Source organism: Polyodon spathula, chromosome 5, assembly GCF_017654505.1.
Source record: "Polyodon spathula isolate WHYD16114869_AA chromosome 5, ASM1765450v1, whole genome shotgun sequence".
In the NCBI taxonomy this organism is placed as follows: Eukaryota; Metazoa; Chordata; class Actinopteri; order Acipenseriformes; family Polyodontidae; genus Polyodon; species Polyodon spathula.
Genome location: NC_054538.1, coordinates 68303039 through 68325133, shown reverse-complemented (window position 1 = coordinate 68325133; position 22095 = coordinate 68303039). Strand labels below are relative to the sequence as shown.

Sequence of the window (22095 nt, the reverse complement as noted above, 5' to 3'; positions counted from 1 at the left end):
AAAGGGAGGCCTAATTTTGCAACCTAAGTAGAGTTTACAGAATTCTATCAATTTGTAGAACTTTCCAATACTAGGTAATAGACTAAATACTTGGGGTCATATGCATATGAGCAACTAAATATCTACTATTATTACTGGAGCTTAGAAAAGCAACTTAGATCCCATTCACACTTGCGATATAAGGCGGCACTGCACCACCTCAGGGCCATCTTTTCTCATATATGAAAGCTCCAAAAAAGAAAAGGCAGCCCAGGACCGGCCTAGATTTAAGCCACTGTTTCAGGGCCTGCAGTCTGGGACCAGGGCTGGCCTTTACATATGAACTCAAGGTAGACTTAGGCCGCCTTTTCGTATCACATTACCAATTAGATTTTCTATGAAAACAGAGAAAAATGTGGATTTCCTGTGATGTTGGTGTTTTTTTGTTTTACATTTGGGGAGGGGCAAAAAACATGCAAGTTTTTTTTTGTTTGTTTGATATGTAGTGTGAGCTTGGAAGACAACTGCACTACAAATGGGACTGCTAAGCTCTGCTAGTTAGTAACAGTGAACATGCCTAAGTCCACTACTAACTGTTGTTTATTGAGTAGGAGAGAAAAGGGCAAATAAAGTACAGTAATTCCACTAGTTTGCGAACGACTTCCAAATACAAGTTACCAGACAAAATACCAGGTCTATTACATAGAAATTCTGCAACTCCTGTATATAATACCGAATAATAATACCAACATAATCTGGTTGCCCGAGGCCCAATTCCAATAACTTCTAAATGACGGAAAAATGGGTTTTAGGTAAGTATAAATTCACGTCACAATAAGAGTCCATTTTACAGTATTTTATTCCTCATCTGCGATTTTTCAAGTGAATAAAAATAAATCTGCCCCACATGTCTACTGCAGGAATGAACTATTGATTAAATATCTTTTTTCGAAGCTAAAAGTAATTGAATGTGGTATCTGCAGTTTTGAAAACTCCATCATGGTATAACCTTCGCAACATACAAAAACGTTTTAATAACAACGTTATGCAGCTCTTAAACAGGAAACATGCACTACACACATAAACACACATTTCCCTCCACCCTTTGACAATGACATCATCCCGTTAGCTGGCCAATGGGAGAGTCGAACCGGTATGTGTGAGAAGCTGTTTGTGCGCTGCTCTTCTGAGAGTAGGTGCTCCCGGCTTTCGGCGTGTGAGTGAGTATGTAGGAAATGCATATGAGATACTGTCCTGTATGCCTGTGTGTATGCGAGCGAGTATGATACCTGAATTAGGATGCTAGTATTACTACAAGCAGACCGTTTATTTAAGGGATTAGAGGCAAGAGGGAATCGGGGAGATGGGAAAAACGGAACAGAAATTGAATATTAAGTAAGGAGAACCTTAATATAAAACTTGATGCCAGTACCGTAGTGGGAAACATCGTGAACAAACTGTGACGGTTTGAATAAGATTACTGTACGGTTGCTAGTTACTGCTTGGAATGCAGTGTACGAACGTTTACATGTCAAGTTTAATTTCTGCGTGTGCACGTATGTGTGTAAATTCGCAGTCTTTTTTAAATGTATTTATTTTTTGTAAAGTTTGGTGGTAATTGTAGTAACTATTTATTTTTTTATTTTATTTTCAATCGCAGCTGCAATAGATTACGTTGCACTTCCTCTGTTTCGTTTATAAGCCCGGATACAATACTATTTATGTTTGTAAAATGTTGAAGACTCTAACTGAAAAGCTGAGAAGACACTCTTTAAATGAAACACAGCATTTTCAATTGAAGGTACGTTTCACACAGCAATGTGATTGCATGTTAAAAGTAACTGCACAGCATACTACATATTTACCTAAAATATAAATATAGTGACAATATATTAGTGGTAGTACACTAACACTACATTTAGGGGTGTATGCCCACATGACCAGATGTTATCCTGAAGCTATGCAAAACCCAATGGTACGCTATCCCTTTAAGTGACATTTGAATACAACAGTAGGATTTTAGACAAAGCTGCATAGTTGTTGCATATGCATCATAAGGTTTAACTTATCTGTATATACACGTATACTATCAGCTTCAGCTACTGTAAGTCGCCTTGGATAAAGGCATCTGCTAAATAAACATAATAATAATAATAATAATAATAATAATAATAATAATAATAATAATAATAATAATAATAATATGTACTGTATTTAGACATACTTTATGTACTAAAGCGTTCACATTTTGATACCTATAGCCTGCATATGCAATGGCTCAGTGTACAGTAATTGCAGGGCTATAGCTGATGACCATTATTAGGGTTATTGCTTCCCTTGGGTTGAAAATCTTTTGGTTTTATGAAGAGCTGGACATGTGAGCTGTCACATGGCCTCATTGCAGCTTGACCATTGGAACTGAGCTTCACTGGTAGTGATTCAATACTAGGAAGCGGCATCTTTAACATAAGAAAAGTGTACCAGTGATAATATTGCTAACTGTATTTGACATAGGTAAAATTATTTAAGTGTGGTTAGCACTTCTTGCAGTTTTTAAGTTTTTGACAAAGCTGGACACAAGTTACACTTATTTAACTGTTATTAAACTTGGGTTGGATTTGTTGACAGTTTTAAAACTGTATATGCAGTTCTCTAAATTCTCTTTTGAATAGCTAGCTCTTAAGACCACATTGGTTCACCCTCTATTTGAAAAGCTGTCTAAATGCCATGCAAATGCTTTTTTCCCTGCCTCTTTTTATGCCGTTTACAAAAATTCTTGCTTGTCTAATATTGAGATTTTATTTTAATTGGCGGTCATCTTGCCTCTGTGATTAGCCTTGTTTTTTTTTTTTTTTGCTTATAATATTATTTCATTCTGAATGATTACAATTACCATAAAAAGGTAAAGGCTAAAACATTTTAAAAGGCATTTGTAAAATATGTACTTAAAGATCATTTGACCTTTGTTTGTTGTAATTAAGGTGCTTCCCTGTGCTTGAAGTAATGTGATTCCAGGTTTCATGTATGGTACAGTAATTGTGTAGCCCAGTATGTGGAGTACAGGTGTGCAATAGTTTCTTTATGTGCTGCATAGCCTTCCTTGTACTTTCACTTTGTCAGGAAACATCTGGTTATCACCTCAGCCATGCTTCAGCTGGGGGTTCTCCTCATATGTACACACATGCACACACAGTTTGACACAAACTGTAATACCTTTCAATTGGGCCCTTGTTATGTATTATGGTGGCAGTTGCCAACCCTGTGCTGCTGGTATTAGTTGTGATGGTTATCCTCCATGCAAACATATCAGCAAGGGCTGGAGGAGAATCCTGTGCTAAGCTACCTATTCCTCCTTGTAAATAAAAAGCTGTTTGTGTTAAAGTGCCCAGAAATCCCCAGGATTAGGTCAAACTTAATTCAGGGTCATATTTACAAAGCATTTACCACCATGCTAAGTTTATGCCATTTAAAAAATTTTTTTTTGGTAGGCCAGTAATGATAGTGTGCATCACTGAAATTTCATGATAGCGAAAATATGATTCTGTTTAAAATCTGAAAGAATATTTGGAAAGACTATGAAATAACCATGAAAGTATAAGGCTGTATAAAAGTATGGCTTGCAAGCAGTGATTTATTTAACTTAGTGTAGTACCAGATAACATGTTATACATTTGAAACCAATCAAGGGAATCAAATGGCTCAAAATCCCACCTGAAATTTGTCCTGGCAATGCGAACTGACAAGCATACTGCAACACTTTATGTGGTAGTAGAGGAGTAATAAGTCTCTACTTTTGTGATATTTGATCAATCTGAATTTCAGTGTCATTTTCTTTTATGTCTTGGAATAAAAACTTAGTTAATTGTTAGGAGAGTATAAATAGATCACACCCATCACGCATGTCCAAAAAACTCAGAGGAGCACTTTTGTAATCTAAAAGTAAGTCAAGGGGACGCATATTTTGACTAGTGCCTCTATCGGTGTAATGTCAGGATAACTCTGGCTGGTACAAGACGAGGCGGGATTCTGACAGTGCCATGGAAGAATGTGTGCAATGGGATGGCCCCTCCTCTATACTGTCACAACAAAGGAATTTGTAAATGCAACAGGTAGCTCGGGTCACATCAAGAAGCCAAAGAAGCAGTTTTTTTTTTTTTTATACCCTGTTCTATTCGTTTAGCACTTTCACACACCGCAACGCTGTATTTCACATAAGAAGCTATATAAATCCAACCTGATGGTGTTGCTAGATTAAAGTTCAAAGCCTGCGTTAATGTTGTTTATTTCTCTTTTTATTAATAGAAGTAATTAATTCAGGGCAACATTTTCATATTTAAATACATAAATAAATAATTCCTACATAGAAACTTCTGTTGTTTATTTCTAGTTTTTATATCGTACGGTCTCATAACAAGTGCTATCATTTTTTTCAGAAGAAAAGGGTATCACACAATGCCAAAAATCTTATATGCTGCTCTTCTGTTTCCAAGGCAGCTTACAGGCAGAGATATATGAATGTGTTGATGTCCCCAATACCAGTCTCACACAGTGCCTGTGTTCCTGTAGATTTCATACCACGCGAGTGAGGATGGGGGCGAGAGTGATGATTTAGAGGGAGAGAACCAGGAGCTGGTGCAGATTGACAAAGGTACGCAGTCCGGCAAGCCATGTTAAGAGTTTAGTGGAGGGGTTCTGTCTCCCAGCGGTGTCACCGCCAGGCCATTCCACGCTTTGTTCATCTTGTACAGGGTTAACTTTTCTCAAATTTTGTTTAGGGTGGTTAAGGCAGTATGCGTCTGTGAGGCACCCCTTTTAACACCTCAGTAGTGATCCCATCTAACAAGCCTCTTTTTACCTCCAGAAATTAAACGGAATTGTAACCGGAGCCCTCTGGCCAATAACCAGCTGCAGAACCAGGAGGCCTTGTCGCTGGCGAGAGTGCAAAAGCTACGGGTTCTGTTTGACCCGGGCTTAGACCGGCACAGCTCAGAGGAAGAGTTGGAGCGAATCAGCTGTGAGTTCCTTCAGCAGGCCAGCAAGGGCAGGAAGTGGGGCGGTCACCATGGTGATGCTAGCACCTCTTCAAGTGACGAAGAGGTCAAGGACCTGTGTGGCCCAGCGGAGTCTGACACTCACCTAAGTGCCTCCCCCAGCCCTGTGCCCTTCAGTGCCTCTCCACCGCACAGACTCACCCCCCTGGTCAGGGAAAAAGCCAGGCCTATAATCCTGGCTCACTTCGACCAGTCTTCATCGAATAAACGACAACGGGTACAGGGCAGGCCCAGTCTAGACTTGGAGAAAATGCAGCAGGTATTTCCCTTTACTGTCTATCTCTTTCACTTCCTCCCACTTCCTCCTTACATACTTCTGATTTACGTTTCCGCAAGTCATTGTCAATGTCGTCTGCATTACTAGAAATAATTAAATTTTAGTTATAAGATTACTAGAAGTAAATAACTTTGAGTTTAAAGATTGTTTTTTTAGTGTGTTTCTACTTGTCTTTGTTACTTACAAGAATGATCTAATATTTTTAAGAGAAGTTATGGATGAGTTATTTTAAATGGCTCTGCAGTACATTGTTTCGGACAAACAAGTACAGTAGAATGACCGTGCTGTAGATGGGGCAGCCCATCGTTTATTTCTGGGTAAGCCCTTAGTGCTGTCCTTCTGCATTGGCATACCCCAGGTGATGCCAAGGAACTGAAAGAGGATCACAGATGTCGGCCTCTTCCACAACCAAACCAAGGAAAAAAAAAAAGGAACTGTGCCCCAGCTTTGTTAAATTCTGTGGCTTGAGGGATTTGGGGAGGAGGGGGTCCTTCTGTCTCTCAGTGTTGAGACAGTGAGCAGATGACAAGGTAAAATGCAATGAAAGCGCACCCCCAGTCACGCTGCAGGGTGTCATGGGCAAGGCTCGTTCAAGTGGAATTGGGAGGCCGGAGCAGGAACAATAGGAGGCTTATGTGGTGGCTGTCTGGCCTTCTTTTCGCCTCAGCGTTCTGGAGTTAACCCTTCAGGTGGACTGGATCGAGCCTTTGTCTTAAGATAGGCCTTTGCTTGCGAATATTCCTCAGTTGTATAGGTATTGACTTGACTGCTGCTGAGGAGCATAATAGCTTCTAATGTTTTCTGCCCTCAACATAAAAAAACTAAAATGTGCCACAGCAATTTCCAAAAAATAAATCCTTATTGAATTTTACATTTTTAAATGCAGTCCCCTTTTTAAGAAGTTTTGGAACGGTTTTCAGACCCCCTTGATTTGTTAGATGGTGGTTTAGACAGTCCATGGCTAGAGTTTTGCAGTACAGCTGCGAGAAAAATGTTGAATACTCCATTCCAGTAGAGACTCCCGCCAATGAAATGTTTCAGCTTGTTTTAGTTTTCCTAAGATGGATCAAACATTTTTACTTCGTAGTCCTCCTTTTATTTGATTTTTTCAGGACTCTAATCTTGTGTTCTGGTGTCTTTTCATTGTAGAATATGCTGTTTAAGAAAAATTGTGTGGGGAAAACGAGAATTATAAAGATTCGGGTAAGACTCCTTTTTTTTTTACGTATCCCGAATGCGAAGAGCCTGATGAACTGGGTTTGTTCAGGTGTATTAAACTGTAAAGGTTGAGGGTCAGCAATGCCATGCTGCAGCTGTCCCATGATGTAGCTGTAAATCAGTTTTTATTACCACATTTGTATTTTCTACTTTTTTCTGGCAAAATAACCCAACTGAATTTGAGGTTAGGTCTTGCGTGGATTGTCTCCACTGTTTTAATTCCTTCAAGGTGTAGAATCACAAGTTTTAAAATGAGTTTTGCTACCCGTGTTGACTTCAACTCTTATCTTTTTTATTTTGTTAATTTCTTAAGATTGAAACATCTCTGAAAGTACAACACCAAAGCAGTTTTTCCCATCTTGTTGCTTCAGCCTGTCCCATGAGAGATCATTCATGTGTTCCAGTTTAAGCAAAGCAGAGTGGCATGGCATGTTAGGTGAACTTACAATTGAAAAGAAAAAAAAAAAAAAAAAAAAAAAAGCATGGGGGACGAATATGTTTATGCGGATCTGGTATTGCATCTTAAGGGATGAACATGTATTATCAAGGACAATTTCAAATGCAACATATGTGAGAATTGAAAAAGATACTAACTAAAAAAACACATTTTTTAACACAATGCCCATTAAGATCACAATTTATGTAGTCCCCTGGATGGATGTGTAACCAGGTTCCAGGGAAGGACGGATTCCAGCTTTCAGGGGAATGCCACCTCTCTTTTCATAAAGAGCCTATATGGACATGGAAAGTGTGAGAGCGTCTGGGAGGGTCTTGTCAACCACTGCTCGCTTCAGCTAGAAACACAGAGACTCTCAGCTGGACTAGGGATTGGAAAACAGGATAGGATCTTTATACTAAGAAGATGGAAAATGACAGACGCAGGATATTAATATTGGTCATTTTGGTTAAGAATTTAACTCTTAGCCCTTCAACTGTTGCCACCCTGCTCTATAGGGGCAGTGATAGGGACACACAGGGAGCTGCCACCCTGCTCTATAGAGGTAGTGCTAGGGACACACAGAGCTGCCACCCTGCTCTATAGAGGTAGTGCTGGGGACACAGAGAGCTGTCACCCTGCTCTATAGGGGTAGTGCTTAGGATACACAGAGAACTGCCACCTTGCACTATAGAGGTAGTGCTTGGGACACTTTTGGTCTGTTACCCTGCTCTATGGGGCCAGTGGTGGGGACACATGGTGGTCTGTCACCCTGCTCTATAGGGGCAGTGCTGATATACACAGGAGTATTTTAAAGCACAGGGATGCCTGTCTGTGTTTGCTGTGATACAATCAGATACGTCCCCCTGAGTTATCGGTGATCTGCACATTCCTGGCTGAGTGCAAGATATGACCCTATCTGTTGTGGAAGCCAGAGGAGCCTCGGTGTCTTTGCCAATATATACAAGCTATTTCCTGTATTTTGCAATGACCCTACTTGTATCTAGATCCTACTAACCCTCCCATCTTCATTGCCATCAGTCTAATGAGATGACACACTGATTTCAGTTGTTGGGGTGGTGCACAGTGAAGTTATTGGTTTACATCTGTCCCTTGCCTCTCCATTCAATTCAATGGGCTGAGATGACAAGCCATTACAATGGTGCCTATTTAATGTCTGTTCTTTGCATTAAAAAGCTACAGCATGTATGCTGGCTTGCAAGATTCTCTGTAAAGTTTCTCCGGCAAGTGGGGGTGGCAGGTGGTTGCATTAACAAACCTCTCTGAGCCTGGGTCAGAGGGCATGCACTTGTGTTTACACTCAAGGACAAGCTTTGATTAAGCCTTTTCTCATATGTGAACGCTCCAAACAAGAAAAGGCAGCCCAGGGCCAGCCTAGATTTAGGTCACTGTTTTGATGTGGCCCAGGGCCTGCAATCCAGGACCAGGACCAGCCTTTATAAATGCAAAACAGACTTAGGTCGCCTTTTCGTATAAAATTAGGAATTGATTTTCTATGATAACATGGAAAAACACAGATTTTGGAGATTTTTTTGTTTTTCATTTGGGGAGGGGTAAAAAACATTTAAGTTTTTTTTGGTGTTTGATAATAACCAAATCAGTACACATACCATATATAAACATTAACACAGGCAACTCTGCTTTAAAATTATCTAAACATACCTGCCTAATAAAACTGCTTCCGGTACTCAAGTTCAGTGTTTACTCAGTATTCAGAGCTGTTCAAAGATCCTGAAAACAGTAACAATCACCACTAAAGCTCGGGTCAACGAGTTTGGCAAGGACAAATTTCACATTGCTGGTAATGTGCTGTTTTGTACTTCATGCAGCAAGGCTGTAGATTACACTCGCAGGCAGACCATTGCAGAACACATGGGAAGCGCTAAACATAAACTGAATGAAAGGAAACGTAAACAACAAACTTGGGATTCTTTCCTGTGCTCGACGCCAGTGTCTCATTAATATCTGGCACTGTTTGTAATATCTGAAGTGAAAAAAACAAAACGTACGTTTGCTTGTTTTGTTGATTAACTGCACTGGTAAGCTTGCGACTTGCTTAAGTTTAAAGTGTAACAGTTTGTATTTTCACTGTAATATTTCAGTGCCTGTTATTGTGATTATTATTGTTAATGTTGTTCTACTGGCGATAGAGCAGTAGTTCATTATGCATCGTGCATGTTGTTGAGCAAAGTGTGTTTGATATATGACGGTGTATTACTATATTTAGATTAGGGCGTGTCCCTGATGAAGTTTTTGTTATAATGAGGGTTTTGTATAGGCATCCGTTTGGTAATCTTCCAAGAGAAGGAGTAATGTCCAGTCTTTACTGGTAATGATTAGAGACTAGAGCATAATAATGACAATGATAAAATAACGATTAAACAAGAGAGTAGTTTAACGATCGAGTTTGTAAACAGGGACGGTGTTTATGCAGGTTAAACAAATCCGTATACATGAGAAGAAACATGTTTAATGTAAAATATATGAATGTTTATTGTAAATGGAATGAATGTCAGATAAGTTTATTTTTGTATAAAATGATTTCAGGTGTAATCGGTTGTTGCATAATTAATGAATTATTATTTAATGATCTGAATGAAGTCTCCAGTGCGAAAATATTTATACTTGCGAACACTAGCAAGTTGCCGTTTCCTGCGTTAGAAATTCCTCACTGTTCTTGAGAGAATAATGTGATTGTGGGTGACCATCACCCCATTACACACCAAAACATTAAGTCAAAATAGTAAATGGTTTTTTTTTTTTTAAATACAGTATATGCCAAAAAATTGCTACTGTGCTTCATTGAAAAAAAAAGTTTGTGTGTGTGTGTGCGTGTGTGTATATATATATATATATAGATATATATATATATATATATATATATATATATATATATATATATATATACACACATACAATCTTCCATCCTGATTGCAGGCTATCATTCCATTTATAAACAACAACAAAAAAAATAAAAATTCGCCATATTTTAGGTCTGCTTTTCAGTCACATGTGTGAACCCGCAAAGGCGCCTTAAACCGGAAATGTGAACGGGGGTGCAGACCTAAATATGTGGCTGCCCTGGGCTAGCACAGTAGTGTGAACAGGGTCTTTGTCTGGGTTAAGTGAACAGCCCTAGTCAACAAAAAGTAACGCTGACGCCATTCAGTCATTGGCATGTAAATAATTACGTTACAAATTCCGTCCAGATTCCTACCCACAGTAATGGCCTGGCACAGGATCCTGCCCATGTAGTTAACAGAGATGAATAATATAAATATATGTGCAGTTTACCACCCTGGGTTGCTAGTAAGTACAACATACTGGTATACAGACTCATGTGAACTTGAGACCCTAGGCAACACCAAAGTCTTGCATTCACACACTGCAATGGTATATCTAATATATCAAATATCTGTGGTTCCTCAGTAACAGGTTTCCTCTGTTTTGTTATCAGCGTATCAGAGGCAGCTGTCCTTCTCCCAGGTACATCTACGACCCATCATCCTTTGCCTTCCACTCGCTCAGCACGTTGAAACCGCAGAGTCCACTGCTGGCTGCTGAGGAGACATCGTGTGCCTGATACCCTCCCCTTAGGAACAAACACACCTGGAAACTGCAGTGGGGTCGCAATTGGGTTTGTTTACTGTGAAAGTCTTCAAAGAAGGAATGATGATACAAGAAAAAAGCTTGGTCCTTTTTAAAGGGTTAAAAAAGAAACCGCACCCATCTCAGGAATCTTAATTACAGCAGCATGGGGAACCAAGGGGAGCACTCTGTATGGCTGGACAATGAAAGCCAAAGAGCTGTGGAACACAAAGTAGAGCACTATATAGCACAGGCGCCATTTTGATCTGTGGACAAAAGCTTCAAATTGATTTCTCTGCCAAGCAGTGCTAGGAATCAATCTAGAGTTAAACCCAATGAAAAGACTAACATTATTACTGTGTTATTAATATTAACAAGCAAGTTCAATACCACCACCCTCCCCTTATACTTCCTTCTAATTACTCCACTTTGTGTATATCATATATTTTTTTTCTCCCAAGCTAAAACGATGTTATACTTTTTCAATTTAGAAAACTATGGAAATACTGCAGCACAGCCTGTGAACATGTCTTTCTGATACATAAACAAAGTTAAGCAAAACTCCCTGCACAGCTTTGGCCTTGATGCATATAAATAGGTACGTGTAAATGACATTTGTGTCCCAGCTTTGAAAAAGTCTTAATAAGCAATTACGGAATTGCTGTGGTAATAATGGAACTCCGAAGTCCGTAAAGCCCGAGGGCGGAGGTAAAGGGTCTTATTTGAACAATAATGTAGTAATAGAAAAAAAAAAAAAAACTACAAGGTACATTTTAATAAAACTGTAGCAGAAAAACTTCAGCCATTTCCATTAGCCACTCCACAGCAATGCCATTATACTACATGTTTTCAACTTGTGTATTTATTTACCTTTGTTTGAAATAATTATTGCAGTCCACTGAGAGTTCACTGGATGTCCATCACCACCATGCTGGTTTAATCATGATTTACTTTGCAAAGTCTACCGAGGATGTATGCAGTCAAATCATCTGTTCGTCCACAGCTCAAATGAACACTTAAAGAAAGAAAACAACACATTTTAACTTGACATTTTATGGAAACTTGTGTTGACTATAAACTTTTACAGTTTCAATTTTCTTTTGTTTGAAATTTAAAAATAATCAATAAAAGCCTAAGCCAGTGACACAGTGACTACCTTCTGATTCTACGAATGTAAACTCATAATGGGAATGCTCAAGGATGTTCAAGTGGGAAACTTGCAAAGGGAAAGGAGATACAAGAGAGTTGCTAGCCACTTTTATTGACACTGCAAGTTATACTGAGCCAAATACATAATGTACAATGTTCTCTGAAATTTGGGTCGCTTGCATTCATATTAATTTATTTTCTTTAAGAGGAGACGTCGTATTGGATAGGGTGAGAATTCCCTACTGGCTGCTGTAGGATTTGGCCAGTACAAATCTCCCCTGGCTGTGTATAGAATAGACAAGCTGTCTCTAAAGCCAGTGGGACACCTTCCATTGTCGTAGGACTGGATGTGTGATATTCCTGTCGTACGAGCACGGACAGCTGCCAAATCTGCATGGAAAATCTGCAAGGGTGGCATCTGACCAGCTATAGGCGTGGGTCCTTCAAGAGTCTCCTAATATGAGAACAAATAAAGGGATTGAAATAGCTTCACCCTCTTGAGAAGATGCATCCTTTAGCCTTGTAGTCTAAAAATATTTATCCTTGAAAAAGGACATTAATCAGATAGCAAGAAATAAAAAAAAGACAAATGTTTACAGATAAACATATTTATTATGTAAAAAAACAAAACAAAAACAAATGGACTGTAATGAATGCCAAAAAGCAAACAGTATCTTGTATTTGGCCAACAACAAAACTGTTTATGCATCATCACACAGGGGATAGTCACAACCACTTCAATTATGCAGAAAAATACTCAAAATGATCACATTACAATTGATTTGTCAAAACAGACCGTATAGGTAAAAAGTGCGAGCAAAGGAGCCACAGTACCTGTAAGGATAAAAAGACACACTTAACTGTTGTAGAAATGTTCCTGCACAGTGGTAACCATCAGTAACCTATGTGCAACATGATTAATCCCTGTTTGCACACTAAATCAAAACGCAAGTAGGGTAACGTTGAAATTCCCACAGAAAAGAAGTGTCAGAGTCATGGTCAGCCCAAAGTCTCGGACACCCTAAAACACAATCCTTTGGTGTGACAATCTTCTGAAATCCAGTGTCGAGAGTCACTGAAGTCCAAATGCTAAGTTTAAACTTCTGAAGAAAAATGTGTGACATTGCCAGATCACGAAGGCTCTTGATAGTCCAGTTTCGAAGCCAGTACACACTAATGTTGCAGGGTTAAAGAAATACCAGTAAATAGAACAAAAACAAATTAGTCAGCGACTGTCAGCTGTGGATTTACAGTTAGTGAGTTTCTGCAGTTGCTTTCCGATTCCCCCAGAGACCTCAATAGCCGTACTTCTCATTCAGATGTGTGCGACCGTCCCCACTTTGGTCTGTAAAAAAAGAAAGTAATGAGAAAGTAACATACAACTCATGCCACGGCTTTTAATTCAGTATGACAAAAAAAGCACGTGACAGTGATGTACATCAACAGCATGTACAGAATAGTACGGAATAAGAAATGGCAATCATTATTTTTGATGGAAATTGGTGGTATTTCTTATGTTCTTAAGATATATGAAAGAGAGAGAGCATAATTGCGATTAACTTTGTACCTTTAGGAGGCACCCAGACGCAGTAGTCTGGATCATCCTCTGGGTACTTGGTGGAGAGCAGGGCTGCTGGGGGCTGCATGAAAGGAGAGGTGAGGAGAGAAGGCAGAGTTAGGTGGTACATCAGCAACAAAACTGAAAGGAGATTCATCTGCCAGTCGAACGGGGTTATGGTGTGGTGCTTTTTAAAACTTGATGATTCAAAGAATGGAGCCTAAAACTGCAGTGCTCATCAATCTTGTTCTATTCTACAAGATAATGTATTCCTTGGCATTTGTTTTCTACAAAGTTTAACCTTCTGTACATTTCAGTCATTAAAAAAAGGTTACAAAATGTTAAGAAGAGACCTTTATTCTTGTAGTCCTGAGGACTTGATGTGATTAATCCAGCATTGCAAATATCTTATGACCCCCCCCACCCCCGCCTCACCCCTATACCAGCTACTCACTCGACTGGGTCCAAAAGCTTTCTTCTTTTTCTTCTGAACCACCTCTGGCACCTTTTCACTTCCGGACTCCATGGGTACTATTGAAAAAAAATGCATCCTAAGCAACCACGTAATATACATACAGTCAAAACAGCACTAGAGGCAGTACTATGAAAACACTGACATCGTGACCAACATGAAGAACAGCATCTTAACAAAAAACAGGTTTTTAAGAATTGTACAAGTTGCTCCCAAGATATAGCCTTCAATAGTTCAGCCAATCAGGCATTGGTGCCATGAAATAGTGGGTCACTGTGACCTACATTAATCAACCCAGTGTGTATTTCACAGACGGCTACATAAAAAAAAAAGACACCTTGTTTTACATACTTCCCAAAACCCTTGCCTCATGCAAACCAAATGAACATAAATGCAGGAATACTCAGGCAGGCTAGGTAAGGACACCAATACCAACAGTGTATTTTGCTTAAATTAATCTATAAATTCAATTACCATTATGTAATATTCTCAGGAGAAGCTTTGAATGATTAAAAAAAGAATAACAATGCAATAAAGGTCAAAATCTCATCTCAAGGGAAAAAACTAATCTGTCACACTACATTCATTCGAAACAGACATTTTAATTGTTGCAAGTGGTAGAAGTAAACACACTGCCCCATTTCTACAAAGGGACTTTTAAACTGGCTGAAAATGAGCAAGTGAAGATGACTGCCTTAATGTATCAATGTTAGGGCTGTAGGAGGATGTTTTTGGTTTATAAGCACTGAATACAACGCAGGGTGTGTTTGATACCTGTGGCTGTTTCAGCCGTAGCAGGAGAAGCTTGCTGCTCTGGAATGTCTTTGTCTTTCCCCGCTCTGTCTGGTTCAACCTCTTCCCCAGCTGCATCCTTAGTAGGGAAATTGTTGCCTGAATACAAAAATAAAAACAACGTGTCTTACACTAAATGGCCACTTTTTTCGGACCCAAATATGGGGCTTGCCTTCCCTTGGCTACAATGACAATGACAGCCTGGGGACATTCAAGATCATCCCAGTACAGTTTGAATATCCAAATAGCATGGGTGTTCTCATATACTGGACAGCTGGTTTATTTGTCGAGTTACTTTGTTACATTTAAAGTAAGAGTGAAGCTTATGTATGGGAATATATGTAGCCAGTGGTCCAGATAAGCTGTGTACCTACTGTTTTTACGCATTAAAAAATCTGAAATATGTACAAAATTTAAGTGTAATGCATAAAAATATGTGCAGCAATTTTGCTATACAGCTTGTCTGCCTCCCCTTCTGCCTACCCTAAAACTTCTATTAACAACTATATCTCCCAGTATACACTGCCTTCAGTTACTAGGAAACTGTACCCAGTAAAAAAACAAAACAAAAACAACCCAACAAACATTATCCAATCTCTGACTAGCCCTGTTGTCTTTGCAGCCAATCACAGTAAGAATAAGAAAAATTCGAAGCTGCACAGGTTGAAGTGTGAACTCCCCAGTCCAGATCCAAATCCAACCGGAACCATAGTCAGAGGCAACCACTAAAAAAATATTAAACAAACTATTATATAACTTATTAATGCATTTCCTTATTTATCTGTATGGCTTTTTATTGAAGTTTTAACATGTTCACTGAGTTTAAGAATTTAATGTTAAAATATAAGTAACATAATTTGCAGAGTCAGTGTGATACCTTGAAAAAAAAAATGCGCTGAGCCGATAAAGAACCTTGTAGAACACATGCGTGGTTGTACAGGAGTTCAAAGTGACATTGCAGTTAAAATGAAAGGCTCTTATTTTAATGCTTACCCCATTGCCATTAAAGATTTTACTGTATTTATCAAGATTACTTAGGACTTCAAGGTAATGTTGCATTTTACATATTACCCTCTCAGGGTTAAAAGTAGAGGGTAAATCACTCCCAGACCCAAAACCTTATCTGGAGCGCTGCCTGCAACTGTTTGAAAATACAGTATATCTCATAGCTTTCACAAACACCCTCTTCTCTTTGTTCCTTATTTCATTTCACTCTGCTGCCACCTGTTGACTTAAACTTGTATTGCAAGTGCCGTGGAAAGTGGAGGTAGTGGAGGTTCAGAAAGGATGATATCACTATGTAACACAATTTTTGTTCCTGGGTAGTAAGTGTTATTTCCTAATTGCTTATGCCTCAAAAGTATAGAAAATGGCTATTATTCCCCACAAACTTTGCTTTTGTGACCAGGACAGTGATATTTCAAAATATCACCATTTCCAATGGGAAAACGGGTATTTACAATATAATCATAAATCTCGAAAAACTACTCGCTTCTAAATCTTTTGTAGTCATTTTTGTATTACTTTAGTACAGATACATGTTAATTTGGATTCATGTTGTTTTTTTCTGACTTTATGTGAACGAAAAGACACACATTTGCCCGTTTTCCCATTGGAAATAGTGATATTTTGAAATATCACTGTCCTGGTCACAAAAGCAAAGTTTGTGGGGAATAATAGCCATTTTCTATACTTTTGAGGCATAAGCAATTAGGAAATAACACTTACTACCCAGGAACAAAAAAAAAAAATAATATTTGTTACACGGTGTATTGCTTCTCTGTGGGTCAGTACTCAGCAAACCTCTGGCACGGTGTTAGAGGCAATATCCTTCAGGTAATATGTTAAAGGGAAAGCAGCTAACCAGAGGCCTCAGCAGTAGTGTGTGAACTTGGAGGTCTCATCTCGATATCCGTGTCTTCAGGTGCCGCAGGCTCTCTGCTCTCCTCATCGTCCTCCTCGTCCTCCTCCTCCACCTCAGGCCTCAGCTCCTTCATGTTGAACAGCTGTTCAGGCAGGTCTAGTCTCTTCGGGGGGAGGTGCTGAGTTGAGCAGAATGAACAATTGAATCACATTGCAAAGTGACTGTGCTGATACAGCTTGCAAAAAAATACAAGGCTGGGTCTGTACTGTGCCACAAAGGTCTTACCTTTCTCAACAAAAATAAATTAATTCGGGCTTTCAAACCTTTTAATGCAGACACTTAACCTATTCCGATGTGCAGTTCTGTAAGCAACTTCAAATTACATTGTACCTGTTTAGTTTTTGTATTGCTCCCTTTAATTGTTATGATGTTTGTAATAATTCTGAGTGTCTTTATATTAGAAAGAACCAGAACTGCCTACAGTACTTTTGTGTATTGCCAGCAAAACAAAATGAAACTTTTTCTTCTACTAGATACTTGGCTGATCTATGGCAACTTGGGTGAAAGCAACCTTAACATAGACTTATCAGAAAAAAAACAAACAAACATTGCAATAACCCCATAAACAAAACAAAAATCTAAAAAGTCATGTATTTTTGCCTTGTATGCATGAATGCAAAGTTTTTTTATGTAGATTTATGTAGTTTAAATAATGTAGGTTTAACACATCCCTGATCGCTATTAGGTAAGTATGAAAGCCTGAATCAAAACCTTCCATCCCAGACTTACCCCAATGGTGCCAGTCTTCAGTTTAAACTTGCTACCCCCCTTCATCGCGCCAAATAAGGGCAGGGACATCTTCTTGGGTTTACCAGGCTCTCCAGAACTATGACTTCCTGTCCTAAATATAGGCACACATTTTAATACTTCTGGGATCAATACCTTCTACCTACTGTACAGTTTCCATAAGATTAGACAATTGCTTTCCAATTGCATACACCTACATTAAAAGAAATGTAATGAAGTTTAGTAACAAACTAGTAGTTTTGATTACCATATGTATATCACTGGATGATATGGGCTCCGCCCCCTTCACCTTAGTGACCTTTTAATTGTCCTGTTAAGGGGAATGTGCAACATGGAGAAATACTTCTAGTCCATAGATTTGCCACGGAACTGATTACATTTATTTTTGTATTTCTAAGTTTAAATATTTAGTCAGTTGCCCTGCAGGTTTACAGCCGGTCCTCACCCAGAATCCAGGGCTGGTAGCTGTGTTGGCCGGGTAATCTCCACCAGCCTCTTGAGTCGCTGGCCCTCCTTCTTGAGCTCGCAGGCGTGTAGGTGCAGCTTCTTGCGCGTCACGCTGTCCAGAGCACTGCCGGACCGAACCTCTGACATGAAGGCATCCAGAGGGTCTTCGGAGGACTGCTGGGAATCACCTGGGGGTCAGAGATCACACATGCAGAGGCCACTTAAAAGTATTTCTAGCTCTTAAAAAAACACTTCCATAAAATGTACTTATCCTGAACTTCCATTCACTATATAGGTCTAAAATGTGCAGTTTTATATCTCAAACATGTACTTTAAAAACTTTAAAACATGGTATCTGATTCTCAGTTTGCTTACCTTGTCTCCAAGGAATGTTTCTTACTGACTGTGAGAACTCTAACTTCCCATCCTCTCTGTAGTAAACTGTTAGTGCTAGAACGGTACATAAACAAACACTCACTTTTTCTTGAAACATGGAGCTTCTCCTCTGTTTCAGCCAGCTCCTTCTCTACCTCAGCCAGCTTGGCTACCTGAGAAGAGAGACAACAGGTTAAACTACAAACTCAGAACTGGACTGAGTCGAGCACAACTCAGTTAAATAATAAATAAACACATAAATTCAAACTAGATCTCAGAGGTGAAGGCCGGTCTTCTATTCAAGAGCAGGTCACTGTACAGAACTTCTTCCATCAGTTTGTCGCTCCCTCAGCACTCATCCCCCATCCCTCCCAGCTCTTCCCTCCTCCTCTTCTCCCCCATTCTCCTCCTTCGACCCTCACCAGGGAGTCAAAAGTGTCTGGCTTCTCCTCGACTTTCCCTGCTTTCTTCATGCGGTCCTTCCTCTTCCTCTCCACGGCGCCGGTCCGGTCCAGGAAGGTGTCATCATCGCTGTCGTAGAAATCCTCCTCCTCCCAGTTCTTCTTGCGCCGCTTGCGAGACACTGAAGAGATCATATTTGTTATTTCACTCATCTAGAACTTTAAACACTCAATAACCAAAAGATAATAATAAGATAATAAAAATCCAATCCCTGTGCCCCTGGGCTGTACTCACCAGCCTCCTGTCTCAGTAAACCCCTGGCATCCAGTATCCGGCAGCCCTCTAGGGCACACTGAACAGCTGCCTCCTTCTTCCTGCCAACGTGGGTCACCTCTGCCACCAGCTGCCTGCCCGTTGCATCGTCCACTGGCAACCTAAACACAGAAAAGGGGGGCATCTGATATTAGCACGTCACATTTAGGATGTCTCTTATTGACTTCTCTTTCGTGATTTATAATTAAAGTGAAATGTTGTATTTTTAGTATTGATTATCGGCGTAAGAAAAACAAATCCCAATTACCATATTGCTAATTCAGAAGTTATAACCATGTCTTTTAAAAACGTAAACTGCTGCATCTACCTGAAGCAAGACCAGTACAGTGAGCATGACCCGCAGCACAAGATGGTAACAAGCAGCACAAGCAGAAGCTTACACAGTGGAAATCCACAAAATTGTTGTTTTTGAAAATATAAATTTCCCCAATTAAACAAACCGAGCACAAGGATCTTTTGATTTCACATACATCACTGATATCAAAATGAAAAATTCCCCACATCACTTTTGTCATTTGTACGAATTTACCTTATGTTTTCCTAAAACTTATTTTCCAGTTTAAAAGTAAATTGAATTGGTGGGAATGGTGGACTGTGGTGGAGTGTTGTACCTGACTCTGCAGATCCATGTCCCCTGGTCCTTGGCATCATACTCGTACTCCAGCTCCTCTCCTGAAACACAAAATGGCAGTTTCAAAATACAAAAACAACAATCAGCCTTATCACAATCATTTGCATCTGTGTATTACCAGCTTTTATACTTTCCTATTAGATTACATTGTATAACAATTACACAGTTATCATAAACACGGACAGGAGGCGCCACAAACAATATTTCACCACCTTTTCATAGTCATGTGATGCATCAGAGACAGCCCCTATACTCCGCTGTGGTAACTCTTGATTTTAGTGGGGTATAATTTAAGACTCCCACATCATAGCCTTTTGAGACATTCTAGAATTAGTGTGAGCAGCTACAGCATTCACCTTTTTTTTTCAGGTACCTTACAATTAAGGTTCACAGGAAACCCTAGAATGGATCAAACTGTTGTACAATGGGAGACTGAAACTGTCCACAGGTTTGCATCACATTGACCTAACGCTTAATTTCACCATACTGATACAACATTTGAGCTGCTTTTACCTAATTTTTAAACACACTTTTACTACAGCCATGCCTATGCAGAAGTATAGACTGGAAATATCCCACCTTCTCTGTCAAAGAAGCCTTGCAGGGCCTTTTTGGGGTCCTTGATGTAGAAGGCCTCTTGGTTTTCCTGGAACTCGGTGGCAAAGGGGTTCTCCTCATTCTCATCTTCCACTAGTGCATCTTCAGCTAAAGAACACAAGGACAACAACAACAAGCTTTACAAGCATAACAAGCGCAGGTCACGGTCATGTTTAAAAGTTTCTAAAGTCAAAGTCTCATTCCAATCCTCCTCACCCATTCCCCAGAAACACCCTGTGTCTGCTGTGCTCCTCTCTTTCACTCTCTTCTTCTTTCCCTCCTCTTCCCCCTCCTCCTCCTCCTCCTCATCATCATCATCGGCATCACCCATCATCTTCCTCTCCAGCTCCTCCTTCTGCTTCCTCCGCAGATCCTTCAGCTCAGTGACTGACAGCTCTGACTCCGCCTCCACATCCGAGTCCGGCCCCTGTGTGCAGACACACATCCCTGAGTCAAGTTCAATGAAACCAGTCTGTACACAGCTCAAAAGCTGTCTATTCTCAAAACCGGTTTACCATAAAATTATCTACACCTACTTTGAAAGTTTACTGACAAACCTTCACCTGAATGTTACTGAATTTACAAGTTTATTTTAGTATTTCAAAATTTACCATGAGTGTATTACTGTAATGGATGAAACACCCTTTTTTTTTTAAAAAAAGATACTTGTACAAAATGAATACCAAAGAAAAAATTACAGCAGTTTGCCAATCAATGCCTCTTAAACACCATCAACTTGTTTATTTCCGGTTTTGTGACTTTAAATTACAGATCTAGAATAAAATGTTAAATAAATACATATTTGTGGCTGGAAAATTAAAAAGAACATATTGGTTAAAGCAGCATTAACATTAAGTAGAAATGGGAAAAGGCAATGGTACAATGAAATGTGTTGTTATTTTAGTAAATGACAAGTAGATGGTCTTTTACATTTTACAGAGACTGCCCTGATCTAGAGCAGTTGTTATGTCTGTGCTATAATCCCAGAGGTATCTGTACGGCACTGACCTGCAAGATGAATAGCCTTGTGCTCCCTCCAAACTTGAGCACGTACCCCACCTTCAGTCTAATGTATGTTTTCGGTGGGATTTTGTTCTTGTTGACAAAAGTACCATGTGTACTGCCCAGGTCAAAGACGTAAAAGCCCATCTCCTCCCCGGCTGAGTCCCCGGGAAGGCGGCGGTACTGGACCACTGAGTGATAGCGGGAGATAGAGGGGTGTTCCAGAGACACGTCGCAGTTCGGCAGCCTGCCGAAAACGATGAAGCTCTTTTCGTTCAACTCAACCGTGTCCAAGATAGTGCCGTTCTTTAGAATCTCGAAGAGGTACGGGGTTTCGGCAACCCCACCCCACGACGGCTCAGTGTACGACAAAGGAGGACCGGGTTTGAACTTGGCATTACCATGCGTCTTGACAGCTAGATTGTGTTTCGCTTGTTGTGCGAGTTCCTGCAAGTTTGTGTTTCTTGTCCTAACCACTTTTTCATGGTCCTCGTCTGCACATATTTTTGGAATGCTTGCTGTAGAAGCAGACCCGTTATCTAGCGATGACGTACAGTCGGGCTTGACTTCAGCAGAACTGGCGCCGTTACCACTGCCTTCAACCAGTAGGTCGGTACCCCCTTTCTCTATCACTGATTCTCCAGTGTGTAACGGTTTGTCGCTGCTTTCTTGTAACTTGTTACTGCTTGATTCTGTTTTGACTTGGTTTACTTTAACGCTAGCAGCAGTAGCCCTAGTCTTTTTGCTCGGTGGGAGAGGGGTAGCAAAAACACTCGGTTTCTTGAAGGGGCCTTCCTTTTCCCGAATTGCAGTCTTGCCTCCTCTCTCTCTCACTTCCCCCTCATTGTTTTCACTTGTGTTTCTCAGCTCTAGCTCACTCATTTCGGTCTCAATTCCTTCTTCACGTTGACAGCCCACTTGTGATTTGTCTGTACATTCTGCCATGTTGTCGTGCTGCACCGAAAGGTTTCCCCCGCTTCCAAATGGAAACAGCAAGCGCCACAGGCAATGTTCCTACATGTATCCCTAACATATACCTGTGTGACATCACCAGATTAGAACCCATGGTAAAAAATATACAATTACGCGAAAAACA

General features: G+C 40.0%; 2 protein-coding genes across 4 annotated transcripts; one reads left to right on the top strand and one right to left on the bottom strand.

Moving 5' to 3' along the window:
* The first annotated feature begins 1119 nt into the window (after positions 1-1119).
* On the top strand, positions 1120-12881 carry si:dkey-16j16.4. Of its 3 annotated transcripts, none has more exons than XM_041251114.1 (6): positions 1120-1199; positions 1640-1780; positions 4546-4627; positions 4841-5289; positions 6457-6510; positions 10440-12881. In XM_041251114.1, exons 2-6 carry the CDS (start codon positions 1712-1714, stop codon positions 10563-10565), a joined length of 780 nt encoding a protein of 259 aa, XP_041107048.1. In that variant the 5' UTR covers positions 1120-1199; positions 1640-1711; the 3' UTR covers positions 10566-12881. The 3 variants fall into 3 exon arrangements, with proteins under 3 accessions (XP_041107048.1, XP_041107049.1, XP_041107050.1); XM_041251115.1 differs by lacking the exon at positions 1120-1199 and adding an exon at positions 1206-1374; XM_041251116.1 differs by lacking the exons at positions 1120-1199; positions 6457-6510 and having other exon boundaries at positions 1391-1780.
* On the bottom strand, positions 12344-21962 carry LOC121316212 (solute carrier family 4 member 1 adaptor protein). Its single transcript, XM_041251113.1, has 14 exons — positions 21006-21962; positions 20214-20424; positions 19980-20105; positions 19381-19441; positions 18731-18870; positions 18457-18617; positions 18138-18207; positions 17658-17847; positions 17195-17306; positions 16406-16583; positions 14524-14640; positions 13732-13808; positions 13287-13359; positions 12344-13064 (listed from the first exon to the last, which is right to left on the bottom strand). Exons 1-14 carry the CDS (start codon positions 21942-21944, stop codon positions 13015-13017), a joined length of 2505 nt encoding a protein of 834 aa, XP_041107047.1. The 5' UTR covers positions 21945-21962; the 3' UTR covers positions 12344-13014.
* Between the last annotated feature and the right edge of the window lie 133 nt (positions 21963-22095).

Coding starts and splice junctions, on each gene's coding strand:
- LOC121316212 (XM_041251113.1), bottom strand. CDS start 21,944: ATGGCAGAATGTACAGACAAATCACAAGTGGGCTGTCAACGTGAAGAA. Junction 20,106..20,213: donor AGGGTGTTTCTGGGGAATGG/GTGAGGAGGATT, acceptor TGTGTTCTTTAG/CTGAAGATGCACTAGTGGAA. Junction 18,871..19,380: donor ACATGGATCTGCAGAGTCAG/GTACAACACTCC, acceptor TTCTGTGTTTAG/GTTGCCAGTGGACGATGCAA.
- si:dkey-16j16.4 (XM_041251114.1), top strand. CDS start 1,712: ATGTTGAAGACTCTAACTGAAAAGCTGAGAAGACACTCTTTAAATGAA. Junction 1,781..4,545: donor CACAGCATTTTCAATTGAAG/GTACGTTTCACA, acceptor GTGTTCCTGTAG/ATTTCATACCACGCGAGTGA. Junction 6,511..10,439: donor CGAGAATTATAAAGATTCGG/GTAAGACTCCTT, acceptor TTTTGTTATCAG/CGTATCAGAGGCAGCTGTCC.